This window comes from Stegodyphus dumicola, chromosome 8, assembly GCF_044657685.1.
Source record: "Stegodyphus dumicola isolate Sdum_Otavi_A_Nest chromosome 8, ASM4465768v1".
NCBI classification, from domain to species: domain Eukaryota; kingdom Metazoa; phylum Arthropoda; class Arachnida; order Araneae; family Eresidae; genus Stegodyphus; species Stegodyphus dumicola.
The window spans coordinates 85,762,211-85,778,353 of NC_140775.1; the positions used below are offsets into that span (position 1 = coordinate 85,762,211).

At 30.5% G+C, this 16,143-nt stretch overlaps 1 protein-coding gene across 8 annotated transcripts in view; it reads left to right on the top strand.

The window, feature by feature from the left end:
- Window positions 1–16,143, top strand: part of LOC118198187 (endonuclease/exonuclease/phosphatase family domain-containing protein 1-like) — a 220,452-nt gene that overhangs the window by 181,119 nt on the left and 23,190 nt on the right. For all 8 annotated transcript variants that reach the window (XM_085822068.1, XM_085822073.1, XM_085822074.1 and 5 more), the window contains 3 exons: window positions 2,755–2,874; window positions 7,265–7,396; window positions 11,488–11,593. In XM_085822068.1, the coding sequence (XP_085678194.1) occupies window positions 2,755–2,874; window positions 7,265–7,396; window positions 11,488–11,593 (358 nt within the window). The remainder of the gene's footprint in view (window positions 1–2,754; window positions 2,875–7,264; window positions 7,397–11,487; window positions 11,594–16,143) is intronic.

Below are 16,143 nucleotides of genomic sequence, written 5' to 3' on the forward strand. Positions count from 1 at the left end.
TGTCTTAGCTTCATGATCAGCCAGTGTGATTCTCCTTGAATTGCAAAATGCTTTTTGAAATTTTCGAGCCAACATTTTGGCCCATAATCTGGGTTGACAGAGAATTCTTAACGTTCTTTAAAGTGTATGTAAATTTTGAGTGCTGTTTTTAATGATATTACTATCCAATGGAATTCTTTTTTGACAGCTATCATCAATCCAAATGCTAAGTGCCTTTTCCATCTTCTCAATTATTTGTGCCCAGGGGCGAGCTGCACATATTGCAGATGTTGAAGATCCTGCATTTTTCTTAATAGTCATGACTGTTGCTTCATTCAAATTAAGACTTTTTCCAATGTGAGATGCTTTTTCTCCTTTTAAAAGATGATCCAAGATTTGTATCTTTATTTGTAAAGAAATAAATTTCCTCTTAAACGTTGTTTATTTATTTTATCGGATATGGCTTGGGATTTAAACTTAATGTCTTAAAGATGAAAAAGTTATTCTTTAACACACTACGGCTCAACACAGACTACCGACCAGCAGTGCGAGACACATATGTTTTCAGGCCACAGAGATGAGGATTCGAATGCTAGAAGCCGAACTTGCAGTTTGTGTGTTTTGGAGCTCTTGTGACCTCATGTTGTTCACCTTCTGTGATAGGGAGGTTTCTTTATTGTTATCTTGTGATTGTGCTGTCTTGAGACTGTGTATTTTTTTTTTTTTTTAATGTTATACTTTGTAGTTCGTGGAGGTAAATAATTTTCCTGCATTATCGGTTAAGAACTCAAGTCTTTTTCCACCGCGGAACTCGTCCCCCTGAGGACATTTGTTTTTGTGGAAGTCAGATCTTGGGAAAACAGTGGCAAGACTTATGCTTTGCTCAATATGGAAAAACTTAATGTGGAGTTTGTTAGTTTTTGGACAATATTCCTATTGTGTTAGACCAAAACTATGTTATAGGATGCCGTGCTGTGTGTGGGCTATCTGTACATAATATAGTACAAGGTCCATCCAGACATCCAATATCTGGAATGAACTAAGCCTTCAGACAACAAGCAATAAAAAAAAATAATAATAATAAAAAAAAAGAATCTGCTGTAAAAGGGATTCCCCCTTTTTTCCCATCTAGCTGAGGTCGTTATCTAATGCTTTCGAACACCTCCTTGCTAGGGAATCACACCCTAGGCAATGACAGTACATTGTAAACCATGCTTTTCCAGCTTGAATAGTTGTGGAGGGGGGGTTAATATTTTTCAGTCTAATCTAAATAATAAGTGAAGTTTTCTATCTGGTCTAAACAGTAAGTGAAGACATATTTGTTTGGAGTGGGATGTTACGTATACTGATTCTCATTGCATTCTTTCTTTGTTTTCTTATTTGATATAGCTTATTATTTTTTCAAGCAATTATTGTTACAGCATTTACCAAAATTAAAGCATAGATTTTTGGTTAATCCAAAAGGAGTTTCCAATTCTGGAGCAGTAGCAGGGTCTGCAAGGTGACAGCATATTTGGCATTTGCCTTCTATAATTGCTAATAGCCTTAGCGAGATAAAAGGACATTGGGCTTTAAAAAGTGCTCTAAAGTTCTTCGGAATTAGCCAAAATAGCAGCCTTATTTTAAGATTTTGACTGCTGTGGAAGACAAAATTAATTACTGGAATTTATGAAGAAATATCAAGAAGTGATAATAAATGAAGATGATATAAAAGAAGCTTTCCATCATGGTAACAGTGCCTCCAGTCAAAGTAACGAATAGCCAAATCTGCAGTATTGTTTTAAATATAAAATATATCACCACTAACAGTGAAGAAAGCAATTAAGAGGTTTTTGAAAATGAAAAGGTTTCAAATGACAGTTTAGTGGGAAGTGTCAATACCACTGTTATGGAACTTGAACAGTGGAAATTTGAACAAGAAATCATAACTGTCAATAAAATTTTAAAAAAAGAAAGTATTAACACAAAAATTGAAACAACTTAAGCAATTTACATTGTAAGAAATATTTGATAAAATAAACAAATAAAATAAAAAAAATCATAAATGCTTCATTATTTCAGAAACAACTATTTCATGCTTTTAATTCTATAATTTTTACATGGCCTCTTACTGGATTTAAGCTAATGGTCTAAAATGTGGAAAATTTCCAAACTCTGGAATTGGTGAAGTATGCTGATGAATCTGGATCTCGGACTTTGTACTATATAACCACATTTGTGAATCTGTTGAACATTTTGTAGCATCATTGTATAGTCTTATGTTTCACTAAATATATTCATTCAGTATATTAAACTTTGATTTGTAAATGTGAACTTTCTAAATTTGCCATAGTCTTATATTATTTTCAATAAATTTTAATAGTTTGCCATTGCCAAAGATAAAAAAAATTTTAATTATGTAAATGTTGCTTTACTTCAAGTTTTTAATTTTAAGCTTTTTATTGCATGAAACTTTACTAAAACAAAGTATTAAAACCTCTGAAAAGTATGCAAATCTTGTATTAATGCATATAAAAAAAGAGCTTACATTTAATTTGAATATTAATTATGGGGGAAACATTCATTTAGATCACTCAGGTCACTTTCTGTGATATAACGTGTCTATTTGTAAAAAAAATATATTCTTCTATAATGCAGTTTCTGGAATGTAAGCAACTTCTGCTAAAGTATTAATCTTCAATTCATTGTATTGTTAAGGAAATTTAAGCATGATGTATTCTGTATGTTAAATTGCTTTTAAACTAACGACTAAATTAAATTCCTTCTGTTTATTAGATTGCTTCTGAATTAAATGAACCCAAGTTATACCCCATTCAAGAATGGAAACGAGATCGTGGTAAATGGCATAGCTTAGTTCCTTCTATCCAGAATAATGGTGATAATTCTCATAAAAAGGTAAAATATTTTGATCTAACATATTTTTAATATAACATTTAAAGTTATTTATTTTATATGTAAATGAAAATTGGCAAGAATTTGCCAGTCTTATAAATTAGAACTGCCTATGTTAAAAGATCAGTGAAGTGCATGTTGTTGGGCACTTCTACCTTTAGTAATAGTTTGTGTTTTAAAAGGGTAGCACATTCTTTATAGGTAATTTTTACTTTGACAGCAAATATTATAGAAATAAAGTAAATATACTCAGTTCTGTTTTTAGTGGGTAGGTAGTTTCCTAAAACTACTGAGAGGGACAGGGGATTTTATGCAATGACATAATTTCAGTGCTTATATTTTCCAAAGCTTTCAAAATATTTTCTGCAGTACTATCAGTATATTTAAATAATTTTGCCAATTTCTATTAAAAAAAATATCATTTATGTGATAATATAATAATTGCATCTATTTTTAATGGAGAATTCAGAACCTTAGTAAAAATAATAATGCACCTTCTATCAAAAGCTTTATGCTTTGTATTCCTCCTCTGACTTTTGCTAAACAAATAAATTCCAAAGCACCATTATCATAAATTAAAACTCACTACTTTTTTGAAAAAATATGACCTGTCTCCAAAAACACATTTTCAGGAAATCCTCATTTTGTGTATTATTCAGAAAATACTGCGTTTTAAATTTCATTTAAAAATTATATTAAGCATGATCCATTGTTAAGTGATTTTGCTGAATTTCTCAAAAAAAAAAAAAAAAAAAAAGCAACATGAAACTGTTTGCTTGGCTTATAATTTTTAATTACTGCTGAAATTTTTATGCTAATTTTATTTGTTATTTTAATTGAAGCACAAGGAAACATTTTGGGTGGTTCATATTTGTTACACATAGTGAGAGCATCCATGCATACAATCTATCTTTCTATCTGGGATCAAACCCAGGATGAAACTGTTCAGTTTTGAGTTCAAATGAAGTATGTATTAATTTGCTTTGGTTCAGCAAATAGAGTGTGGTAATGTTTAGTTCAATGAACGAAATAAATTGTAGGGTTAAATATGAAAACAGTTTAAATATTTTAAAACATATAAAAAATTTTTGTGAATAAGAATAAATTGAAAAAGTTGATATCATTTTTAGAATGAAATGATGAAGTTTGGTCACAGTCACATAGCATCTAGAGGTGATACATGATCTTTTGAATTCATTGATAACAAGAAGTGTTGCATTGAAGATGGCAAGTGTCACTGCTCTTTTTCTTTGTGCAATGAAAGAGCATGTTATTTATCTGTTGTGCATTTCACTTCCATTGCTTATAGAGGAAGTTTCTGTCAGATCCTGTTTTAATTTGCATTCAAATAATTTTATTTAAATTTGGTTTTAATTATTTACTTTTGATACCTTTTGGAAATATTTGTTAGTGCTTACATTTAACATGTATTCATATTTTACTTGCAGCTTTTCAATCAAGTACACAAGCCACTGTTTGTCGTACTCTCTGAAATATTATTTTATGCCCTGAGGGAGTGCTGGTACTGGAAATCTTGATTTTAAGTCTTAATTTATTTGCTTTGGCAATTAACCCTTTCTGGCACATTACCTTTTAAAGTCAGAGTTTTGATTACAAAAAAAAAAAAAAAAAAAAAAAAAAAAAAAAAGGTCCAATGAGGACTAGAGGAGTACACAAGTAAAATTTTGTGAAGATAGCACTTATCATTTATTTCTGTGGGCACACTGATTGAATAGAGCTTCGAAAAGAGTGCTGAAATGAGCATTGTTGTCAATGAACTGACCGATGAGATGCGAAGAAACAAAGAATACAGATTCTCAGTTGTCCTAGATTATCGGTGAGCCTGGTCTGGGCACACCTAGAGTTCGCCGTTTGATTTTAGGCAAGATTTCAAGGCAAAAATTTTAAACTAATATAGAATAAAGAGATTAGCATACAGCCAATAAAATAACATAGAAATTTCTTTTCAAACAATTCCTTTTATACCCTAAAAAAAAATCTGGAAGATTTCTTTGAAAAATGAGGGTCTTAAAAAACTAAACAGGGCTAAAATATATGGACTGGTTTGTTTTGAGCTGCTATCTACTATAAATAAAGAATGTTCAGAGTAACCTATAGCAACCTATAAATCCTTTTTCATTCAATTTTTCTGTGCGTACAGAAGGAAATTTTTAGGTGTATCCAGACCGGAACTGTCTGTGCCGCAAAGGGTTAAAACTAATAAGCTTTTGGTACATGATATACTGGGAATACAGTTGAGGAATTTTTTTTCAAGTGCATGTCTATTCAAGTTAATTTTTTTGGCAAGTACTTAAAACATTTGAATGACTATTTTTATTTAGGTTTCATGTGAAATAGCTGCAAAATTTTCTGTGAGATTTTTTTTTGTTTTTACATGTTACATAAATACTAGTTATCTTTGGAATATCTTCCATGACATTCATTTTGTTAAATAAATGCAGGGTTTTTTTTAAATGGTTAGTTAAACTAACCAAATCTAGAGTTTTAGCTTGTATTTGTACAGAGTGTTTACAGGAATTTGATACTGTTGAAAGAATAAGATTGAATTTGAAAGTGTAACATTAATGTGTTTCTGACTGCAAAATAGTATTTTAATGCTAAACCATCACCAGTGTCTCATAAGCTGTGAGAATTTCAATACATGTTTCACTACATTAACTTTTTTATTTATGGATACCTGGCTGCTGCCAATCATGGTACCAACCAACCAGCTACATAACTTACAGTATTGGATGATTATAAAATTTCATATCCAATTTGAAAATAAAATCGGCTCTAAAAGAAAACAGGTTTTTAAATATGTTTTATAATATAACCACCATTTTTTTCCCAATAATTTCATTGTTTCCAGTATTTTAGATTTCTTATTCTGAAGTCTTCTGTGGTTTTTCTGCTCAGAAAATTAAAAAAAAAAAAAAAAAAAAATCTTAAGACCTTTGGCAAAATTAAACATTTTGCCTTTTTAGGTAGTTTATAGAGACTGGGATAAATGAAGCAAGAAGATCTGGAGAAGATGATGGTTGTTAAAGCATTTTACTTTTGAGTTCATATGATTTTTAAACTACCACTTGGGCAACATGGTCTAGTATTGTCACGATGGATAAAGACTTCCTTTAAGTGACCAAGTTTTAAAAGTTGCTTGTGGTACTTATTTACTGTGACTGTTTTATCTGGAGAAGCTTGGCAAAAAAGATTTTCCCGCTATTCCTGCACATAGAAAGCAATACTTTAATTAGTTGAAAGGCAGCTGTTGTCATGAGTTCTACAATTTCACCTGCTTGTTTTCAGCTTCTTTTTCATTAAATGTTTGGGAACAAGTTTGGAACAATAATATCCACTTTTCAGTACCTGTTATGACTTTGTCAAAAAATATTTTAATAACTGGGATGCTGTTAAACTTCTGTCTTCTAACCCATCTGTGTAAAATATTCTTTGTCTGTTGCTTGCATCTATGTGTCTAAAATAAAGATGCAACACCTTATTATATATTAAAATTTTTTCCTTGTATGTGGAGTTTACTGTGATAATTTTTCTTTACCTCATTTTATAATCATATGTCTTTAAATATTTTTACATGTGCATGACTTGATATAGTAATAGATGGGGTTGAAATTATCTGAATGATAATTTTATTCTCTCCCCTTATTTTATTTTAAAGGTAGTTGAAAATTGTAAATAAATATAACTAGCAGGCTGTGACCCACTAGTTATATTTATTTAATAATTTATAAGCAAAATTTATAAGTTCTATGTACACACGAAAGGAAAATGTGTAAAAACATTTCAATATGAATGAAATCATTTCTATATACACTTAAAAAAAAATTTCATGTGAGAGCTCCTTTAAACACCTTTTGTGGAGATATTTCATATTTAAATGAAAAACAGAAAATAATTTATAAATACTGAGTTTTTAAGAAAATTTTATAAGAAACATCACTGTTTAAAAACAAAGAAAAAGTGATGGAGGGATAAATGGGCCACATGATTCCATAAAACGTTTTACATCTATTTAGAAAACATGGATGACAGTTTGAAAATTGCAACCAATATGCACTTTGACGCAGCATGCCAAACAGCAATGAAGTTCAGCAAAAAAAGCAGCTTGCAGGATGCAAAAATTAGTGTTTTGAGAGTTTTTAAGTAATATATTGACTGAATAATTAATGTATTGACTTGCACGAAGATGAGAATGGTTGAAATGGCTTCCCACAAATCTTTGGAATCTGGGGTGTAAATAATTAATACAGAGAAAGTAGATAAATAACTATTTTTTTTTAAAAATACTGTGACCCAAACTTAGTGTGTCAGTGTTTACATGTTCTGTTTATTTTGTTCAATGATAAATTTGTGATGTTTGTGTTTTTTGTAGACACTTATGAATGGATTTCTGTATGACACAAGCCGTGGCTTACAGTTACAAGAATCCACAGTATTGTATATACCTCCAGAGAAACTTGTGGGTCTTTCCGTAACATGTCAACCTTTTCTTGGGTCTTTTAAAGTAAGACTATTTACCTTATATGCAGATTTTTTTTTATTAGAAATGTGATTCTAAAATTTAAAAGAAAAACAAAATTAGTTTACTGTTTCATTCAAGTGGATAAAATCCTCTTTGTAAAAATGTTTGTAAATACATTTCGTAATTTTTTGTATCTGACTGTGATGTGCTTCAGTAAGTTTAAAACTGCTTTCTGATTCATTTTATAAAGCCTGCATGATATTTTATTCAGTATATCTTAACTTACTAGATACTTGTCAAGTGCTTTTGTGGAACACACTTTTCTGTCTCTTTCCACTTATTTAATATAGTAATGCGTAATTCTAGCAAAAAAAAGTTTATTAGCTTTCCTATTTGATGAAACCTATTGCCCCCGCCCCCATTCTCACTATGAGTTTTTAAAAATTTTAACAGTTATTTATTATTTAATGAAGAAATTTTTGTGTTCCATTGCTGAAAACTAAAAGTTTTGATCTTTAGATTTGAATCACTGCAATAGAGTAACTGAGCTTTTTTCTCTCAAAGAAATTTAAGTATGCCAGAAGTTCAAGTCAAACTAGTACTTTATTTTGGGAGTATACACAGATACCTGAGTATATGTTATTCCTTCTTACATGAAAGAGAAGTCTGTTGCTTATGCCATAAAGCAGTACAATTCAGTTGTAAAAAGAAAGGAAATGAAAAAGCTTATGAATGCAAACATGGAACATCTGCTAAAATGGATCTTATGAATGAAAGCCTTAAGCACTATATAGTGATGAGACTCTTAGTCACAGTAAAATATGTGATTGATACAAAATGGTATTAAAAAAAAAGCATACATCAGCGCAAGATGATCCTAGACGAGCAAACAGAAGCCTCTTGCAGTTGCTCTGATGAAAATTTAACAAGCTGAATATCTGAATACTTGAAGATGGATAACATGTTCCCAATTTGTGGAACAGACCACATCTTTCTTTGAGAACTGTAAGCATAGTGCGTTCGACAGATGCAAAGAAAATTGCAAACCTGTAATTTGCAGTAGAAATACTTTAACTCAAGAGCCAGTGTTTTTATTGGTCAAATTTTTACCCATGATGAAGTTTGGATGCACCATTTCATCCTAGATTAAAAAAACACTCATCAAATTTGTAGAAGCATTAGGAATGGCTACTTAGCGCCCTTCAATCTACTCTAACCTAGAAATTATTTGTGTGAATAAAATACAGAAGTAAAAATAATTTATTATTTAATTCATAAACTTTACATAAAACTTGAAAAAAGAATTAATTTTAAATAACACGATATAACATTTCATAAAAATTCATTTTCACTGTTTGGAAAAAATGAATGTTTTTTCCCTCTTTGCACATGTAAATCTTTTTGAATCCGATCCTGTTAACAGAAGAGTACCCAAAAATGTGTAAAGAAATTTATTTACACAAAGACATTCTTAATATTTTTAAACATAAATAGAATTATTAATGTTAATTTTCTGTATCATGATATCATCATTGTTGATTGTCTGCGATGTCCATAATATCTCAGAAAAATGCAGCTTTAATTAATTACCAAAGACATTCTGCTTCTTCAAGCATATTGCATAATTTCGTATCTCATATGAGTTAGTTCAGTTTCAAGTTACTACTGCAAACCTTTTAAAGTCCAGATCTCAGTGCAAAGGAATTTTTCCTCTTTAGACTCTTAAAGAAACACTTGGAGATAAAACATTTCTGCAGTGATGCTGAGGTAAATTAATTAATCCATTTCATGGCTTTGGCTGATTGAAAAATCATTCTGTGCTTCTAGTGATTTATTACTGAAGCATTGGTAAGTGCATCATATAGAGGGAAATTAAATTAAGAAATATGTTTCAATTTCTTTTCGTTTGATTTTTCTGAAAAATAAAAATCCCAGTTTGACTTGAACTGTCTTTATATATTGCCTTACATGATTCCAGTTCATTGTCGGACTCTTTTGTGTGTAGAGAATGTCTATTCAGCATTCAATTTCTCAAACATTTCTTCAGTGATAGTAGCTAAAACAAGGATTATTCTTTCCTTCAGGTTTACATATCGGAAACTAGTTTCATGTGCATTTGATTCTTAATATGACCTCACTTAAAAATTAACAAAGGATTGTGTTGGATTTCATTCCTGTTCATTTAACATTTACTAAACTGAACTTGCAGATTTTGTTTCGTGTAGCTACTATATGCAGTTGTTATTTTGTTAGTTTGCATTATGTTAATTTTATTAACAGTTAAATATTGAGTTAAACTTCCTTTCCTATCAATTCTTACTTCAACTTACCACTTCCGGTCAGAACATAGTTTTAGAATCCTGTCTGAATGCTAATGAGGAAGAGTGGTTTATAACCACAAAGTTCTACAGTCTTAATGAGAGAGATACCAGATATTCTGGCTGCATGAGTCCGCCTTTTTAAGCTACTCTCTCGTAAGCTATTATTACGCTCGGCTGTACTTTAGGCCCTTGATAGCTTCGCAGTCAATTAGTGTTAAGGGGCCAACTCTGTTGGAATTTTGATAGCTTTGGCTATATCTCTTTAGTTTAATTCTTAGTCTCTTGAGTTCAAGCCCAAGTGTCAGCTTAATTGTACAATTCCAAGGTGGAGCTTTGTTAAACTTTAATTGGAATAATAAAAGGTTATTTCACCCTTCTTACTTGTTGTTTCCTGTACACAAACTCAAGCAATTATTCGCTTATTAGTTCTTAAGATTCTTCACTTTCAACTGTAACTTAGAATTGCGCAGTGGGGAATCATACATATGTTCTCCTTCATATGTAATTTCTTAAATAAGTATTGCTAGCATTAGTTTTATTTTGTTTTTTTAATGTCATCTGTACATCAAAAATCTAATAAGTTTATTTATTTTATTTTTATTTTATTTTATTTATTTATTATTAAAATTATTATTATTATTATTATATATTGTTATTGTTCTGAATTTTCTTATTCAGGAGAAAGCTGTATATATGTTTTGTTGCTTTCTGTAATACAGGTATGAAATAAAATAGTATAATTATGTGACTTCAGCAATATTTCATTCAAGACTTAATCCTAAAAGGCCTTTCTCTTTAGTTTGATGTGGTTTTGCAAAGTATTTGCATCTTTATATTGTCACCATCTAATGCAAACATCATCAAAATACATTCTTTCTCAATTTTTTTTATACAATTTTACTCTTTTATTTGAATGTAATTTTGGATTTATTGCCAAAATTAAAGATGCTTGATTTTTTTTTTTTTTTTTTTTTTTTTTTAATTTTTCACTAATCATTTAGTTTTTCCAAGGCAATCCTTAAACACGAATAAAGTAAATGTATAGAACCATTTTCATTAAATATCTAAAATAGAGTTTCTGATTATCCCTATAAAAAGTTGTTAATGAGTTGACTAATTTTTCACCAAGCTAAACCTTAAAGGCAATAGCCATTCTGAAAATGGCAGAGTGCTGAGAATTCCTTAAAAGAGCAATGAATCAGTAAAATTTAAAAGCAAGAAATGTCTGTAATAAAACACTTTTGCAAGGAATTATGTAATTTTTTTCACTGTGCAAATGTACACAATAATCTGTTTTCGGCATTGTGCATGCTTTTGTTCTCCGCATGTGCACAGTGATCTGCTTTTGATTTAAAAAAAAAAAAAAAAAATCAGTTTAATGTCACGTACAAATTTTAAGCCATAAAATTCAATCATTTAAGAAGTACAACTTTATGTAAAAATTTTGCATTCTTTATTATTGATCAAAATGTCATTTTCTGAAAAAAATGCAACTCTCTTTTTCATCACTTGACAAACTCCACAGTCCTATTGTGATTCCTGATGAGAGCAAAAACAAACATTAATCAGGAAAATTACCATTGAAATTTAAGATGGAAATCTTCGTTCATCTGCTGCATACCAATGCACTTCTGGGTTGTGAAATTTTTGTTGTCGCAGATTGCATAAATTAGTGATATAGTAAGTTGCCTTGTGAAGCCTTTTTGGGAGTTGTGGATAATCAGAAAGAAGCAATATTTTAATAATCACAGTGTATGAACTGTCTTCTAACATTGTATCTTGCATTTGAAACGTAATCATATTTCCTTGCAGGTTGAAAATATGGATTTTACTGTTGTCACTTTTAGTTTAATATCTGAAAGCTGTGTAATCAAGTTATTACCTTCCATATTAGAACAACTGAAAGAAAGAATACAAGGTATCGTATTGACGTTTTCTGCTTTTAAATAGTTGCAGTAGTATATCTATATGTCTGGTTTTCTACGCCGCGGCGCGCAATGTATTGGAAGTTGATCTGTCAGCACTATCCTTATCTTCAGGGCAGATGTTTTTATTTGGCTTATAATTCCTTACTAAATGTAGTATTTCATCTTGATGTACTCTGTCTTTGATATGATTTAAACCAAATTCGTCATCATTATAATTTGCTTCCGATAGTGAAGAAAGTGACACAGAGGTTTTTGAAAACGAAGAAATTTCGATTGACAAATTAGTCGGTATTCTCGACACAGCACTTATAGGACTTCAACAGCGGAACTTTGTAACTGAACAAGAAATTATGTCTGTTTATAGAATTAAAGAGAAAGTATTATCACATAAAATGAAGCAACTTAAACAACTTACATTGAAAGAAATGTTTAATAAAGTAAACAAATAAATATTAAGCTTTTTTTTTTTTTGTAAATTTTGATACCCTTTAGATCATAATTGTTCTTTATTTCATAAATTATGGTTTCATATTTTTAATTTTATAATTTCTGCATGCCATCTTACCAGATTTAAACTGATGATCCTTAATCTGGAATCGCCGAAGTCCCGACGAGTCCGGATTAACGACTTTTGACTGTGTACCATTAGAGCAGCAATGTCTTTTGCATCACATAAACATTTTCCATTGGGAATGACATCAGATTTTGCTTCTGTAAATGTTGACTTAAGCTATTCAGAGATTCAGATATAAATGTGTTTTGAAAAGTTTGATTAAATTTTTGCATAGTTTCAGATATTTTTTTTTAAATTAGCAATTATGATTTTTAAAAATTTTAAAATGCATAATTATATTTGCTATTCCTTAAAATTTTAAAAATGTACTAGTAGTTCATGTTATAAATTTTTTTGGAAAGTACATCTATTATACATTGCATATATCACTAATAGAACAAAATTACATTTTTTATGTCTGAAACAAAAAACTTAAATAATAATTTAAAGTCTTTACAGCATTAAATCTTAATAAAAACATAACCCAAAAATTAGTTTGTTATCTAGGTAAGCTTATATATGCCCAGACGATTTTACATGGGGTCAAATTGCAGGCTTGCATAAGGCTAGTTGGTCTTACTGTCATATTGCCGCTAAAATTCACATATGTGTATCCACTGTACATAGAATTAAATTTAGATGGATCGACATATGTGTATCCTTTGTACATAGAATTAAAATTTAGATGGATCATTGAAGGAAATGTAAATACTCGTGAAAGACCTGGCTCATCTAGACATACAACAAAACGCACAGATCAACGCATATGAAGAGAATCAATGGCAGCCCCACAATCGACTACTATGGACATTTTGCAGAATGGTGCAAGGAGCTTCGGATGCTGTAATATCTGGAAGAGCAGTTATCAATAATTAGCTAAAAGCAGCTTGCACATAGGCCACCCTTTGTGAAATCTGCCATCAACACCAAACCATCCTGACTCAAAAGATTATGATGATGTAATCAATGAGCCATTTGGACAACTGAATGCCACAGTGTGGCATTTAGCAACACGTCTCACTTTTGTTTGACTGATGATAGTCACTGGTTAAGAGTCTGGAGGTGTCAGGGAGATAGAGCTAATCTGCCTATTACTGCTGAACGCCACGCCGCTTGTCAGCGTGACATAATAGTTTGCCGTGCCATCTGTCATGATAGCAGGTCATCTCTGTTGCATATCAGAGGCACATTGATGGCACTGCAGTTGGTTGTGCTACCTTACCTGTAGCAGCTACAAAATTCTACTTTCAGTAGGACAACATTACCCTGCACACAGCCTTTGTTAGCCAACATGCCTTGCAGCATGTCCCATTGCTTCCTTGTCTTGCAATGCCCCCTGATCTTTCACCAATTGAGCATACCTGGGGCATGATTGGACGCTGCTTGTGTGCTCTGCATCAGCCATTATTGGAGGACAAACCTTGAAGAAGGGTTCAGAGTAAATGGGCTTCCATTCCTCAGATCACTATTTGAATCTGTACTTCATAGGATTGCTGCTTGAATTGTTGTGAATTCTATTGTTGAATGTTAATTATTGAATTATGAATGTAGCTTGAATTGTTATGAATTATTATTAGATGGTCACATATCTTACTGAATCCCGATATATTTGAGTACTGAATAAATTTATCTTTCTATAAATAACATAATTTATTCACATATGCATGTTCTGTCTGGGTATCAGTTCACATCACATTCCACCAAGTGTTTCATGATGCTGCATTTTTTTTGTTGGTCACTGTATATCTTTCTAAATCTGAGATCTAAGTTAAAGAATATATTCTTAAAAAGTGAGATATTCATATCTTAATTTTTGAAAAATAATTATTTAACTACAGTCAAAAGTCATTCATCCGGACTCGTTGGTACTTCGGCGATTCCGGATTATCGATTTTTCCGGATTATAGATTATCAGTTTAAATCTCGTAAGATGGCATGCAGAAATTTTAAAATTAAAAATATGAAACCATAATTTATTATTTTTAATTAAATTCTTTTACATGTATCGTTTATGATCTAAAGGGTATCAAAATTTACAAAAAAAAAAAAAAAAAAAAAAAAAAAAAAGCTTAATATTTATTTGTTTACTTTATTAAACATTTCTTTCAATGTAAGTTATTTAAGTTGCTTCGTTTTATGTGATAATACTTTCTCTTTAATTCTATAAACAGACATAATTTCTTGTTCAGTTACAAAGTTCTGCTGTTCAAGTCCCGTAATTGCTGTGCCGAGAATACGGACTAACTTGTCAATCGAAATTTTTTCGTTTTCACTAACCTCTCTGTCACCTTCTTCATGTCTTTATCCATTTTTTGCAGCAATTCCACTTTTTGTTTGATGGACATCGAAACATACTTTTGTTTTGTAGATCCTTTGGGAGCTCCAGCATCGGAAATTCTATTTGACATAATCGAAAGTTTAAGTTTACTTTTATAAAATTGCTCTTACAGTCTGAAAAAAGTAATAAGCCGGATCCAGTTCGATGATTAAGGAACAACGCAATTATCAACATTAACTGAAATAGATAATTAGATAATTTTGCTTATACCGTCCGTTATATATACATTAAACGCGCACGCGAAAACGTATTCTGCACTTGCGCCCACGCATATGTGCAGTCGTACGGTCTTACGCGCATGCATAAACGCCTATGCGCATGTGTCAAGGCGGCGCATGCGCAGAAAGATTTTAGCTTTGAGGTCCGGATTATGGGTGTCCAAATTAACGACTTTTGACTGTATTTTATTTTTAAAAAAAAAATTCACTTTTTGTGAAATTATTTTTTGCAGTAGGAAATATTACTCCTTAGATATTTTTTCAGTTGCAAATTTCCTCTTAAAGTAATTCTGGAATGCTTAAAAGATATATAATGCAATTTTCAATCAAACGATACATGTAAAAAGAATTTACCATCCCATAACTATAGAAATAAAGGGAATCAAATAATAGTATGAATAAATTATAAGAACAGTAACATTATAAAGACTTCCTATAATAAAGTGCCAATGGTGGCCTAGCAGTAAAACTCCTTAGCATTTGTTTGTTTGACATGGATTCAAATTCCGGTGAATAGGAAGTCTGCCTGTTCATTCTCCCCAGGTGTAATATGAATACAAGCCGTTTCTGCTAAAATGAGCTCTAGAGGGCTTTGCCATAATCTAAATAATCGTAATCCTTCATAGAATCATGCATTAAGAGTGTAACAGATTTCATAAAAAAATTTCATATAAAGATTTATTTGTGTTTATAGTTTTAATAAGCTAGCTTTTAAAATCACTATTATCTCTTTAATTCAGGGTCTTTGAATTTTTTTTTTAAATCATCTCTGTTCCCATAATTATAGATTTCATAGTAAAATTTTATAATTTTATAAGTGAAGCTTCTACAAAAATTAAGATATAAAGAAATATAATTTAATTATCTATATTAATTGTATTAAAGAACCATATTAGTTTCCTTATACAAATGATTAAAATATTGCCATTAAATAATCAAAATGTTTATGCTGCATGTAACAAAGACTTGGAATTTCTAAATATTTTCAGCAGTTGAAGGTTTTACATAAATTTATTTTTAACATTGTCAGTCAAATTAAACTTCTTCTAAGTTCATTATTTTTGGAAGTTTGAACTGCACCCTAAAAATCAGCTGCATTTTTTTATTATAATTTCAATTCTGCTTGTAATTAATCAAAATTTAAAGTTTTTAGATTTCATGGCTTCATAATATTTAACACAAGCTTTGTAACATTTAGCATATTGTTTGTTTATTTACTTTTGGGAAATATTAATATGTAACATAGTTAGCAAAGTTAATTTGTTAAAAAGGAAGAATATTTTGAGTGTTTTCAACATTTTAAACATTGTCTTTTCAGATTTGGGAACTAAATGTTGCATTACATTTTTGTTACTCTAATATATTTATTATCTGGCAAACTGTTAGTTCTGTGGTTGTCATATGATATTTCATTAGCTGTTAAAATTTAAA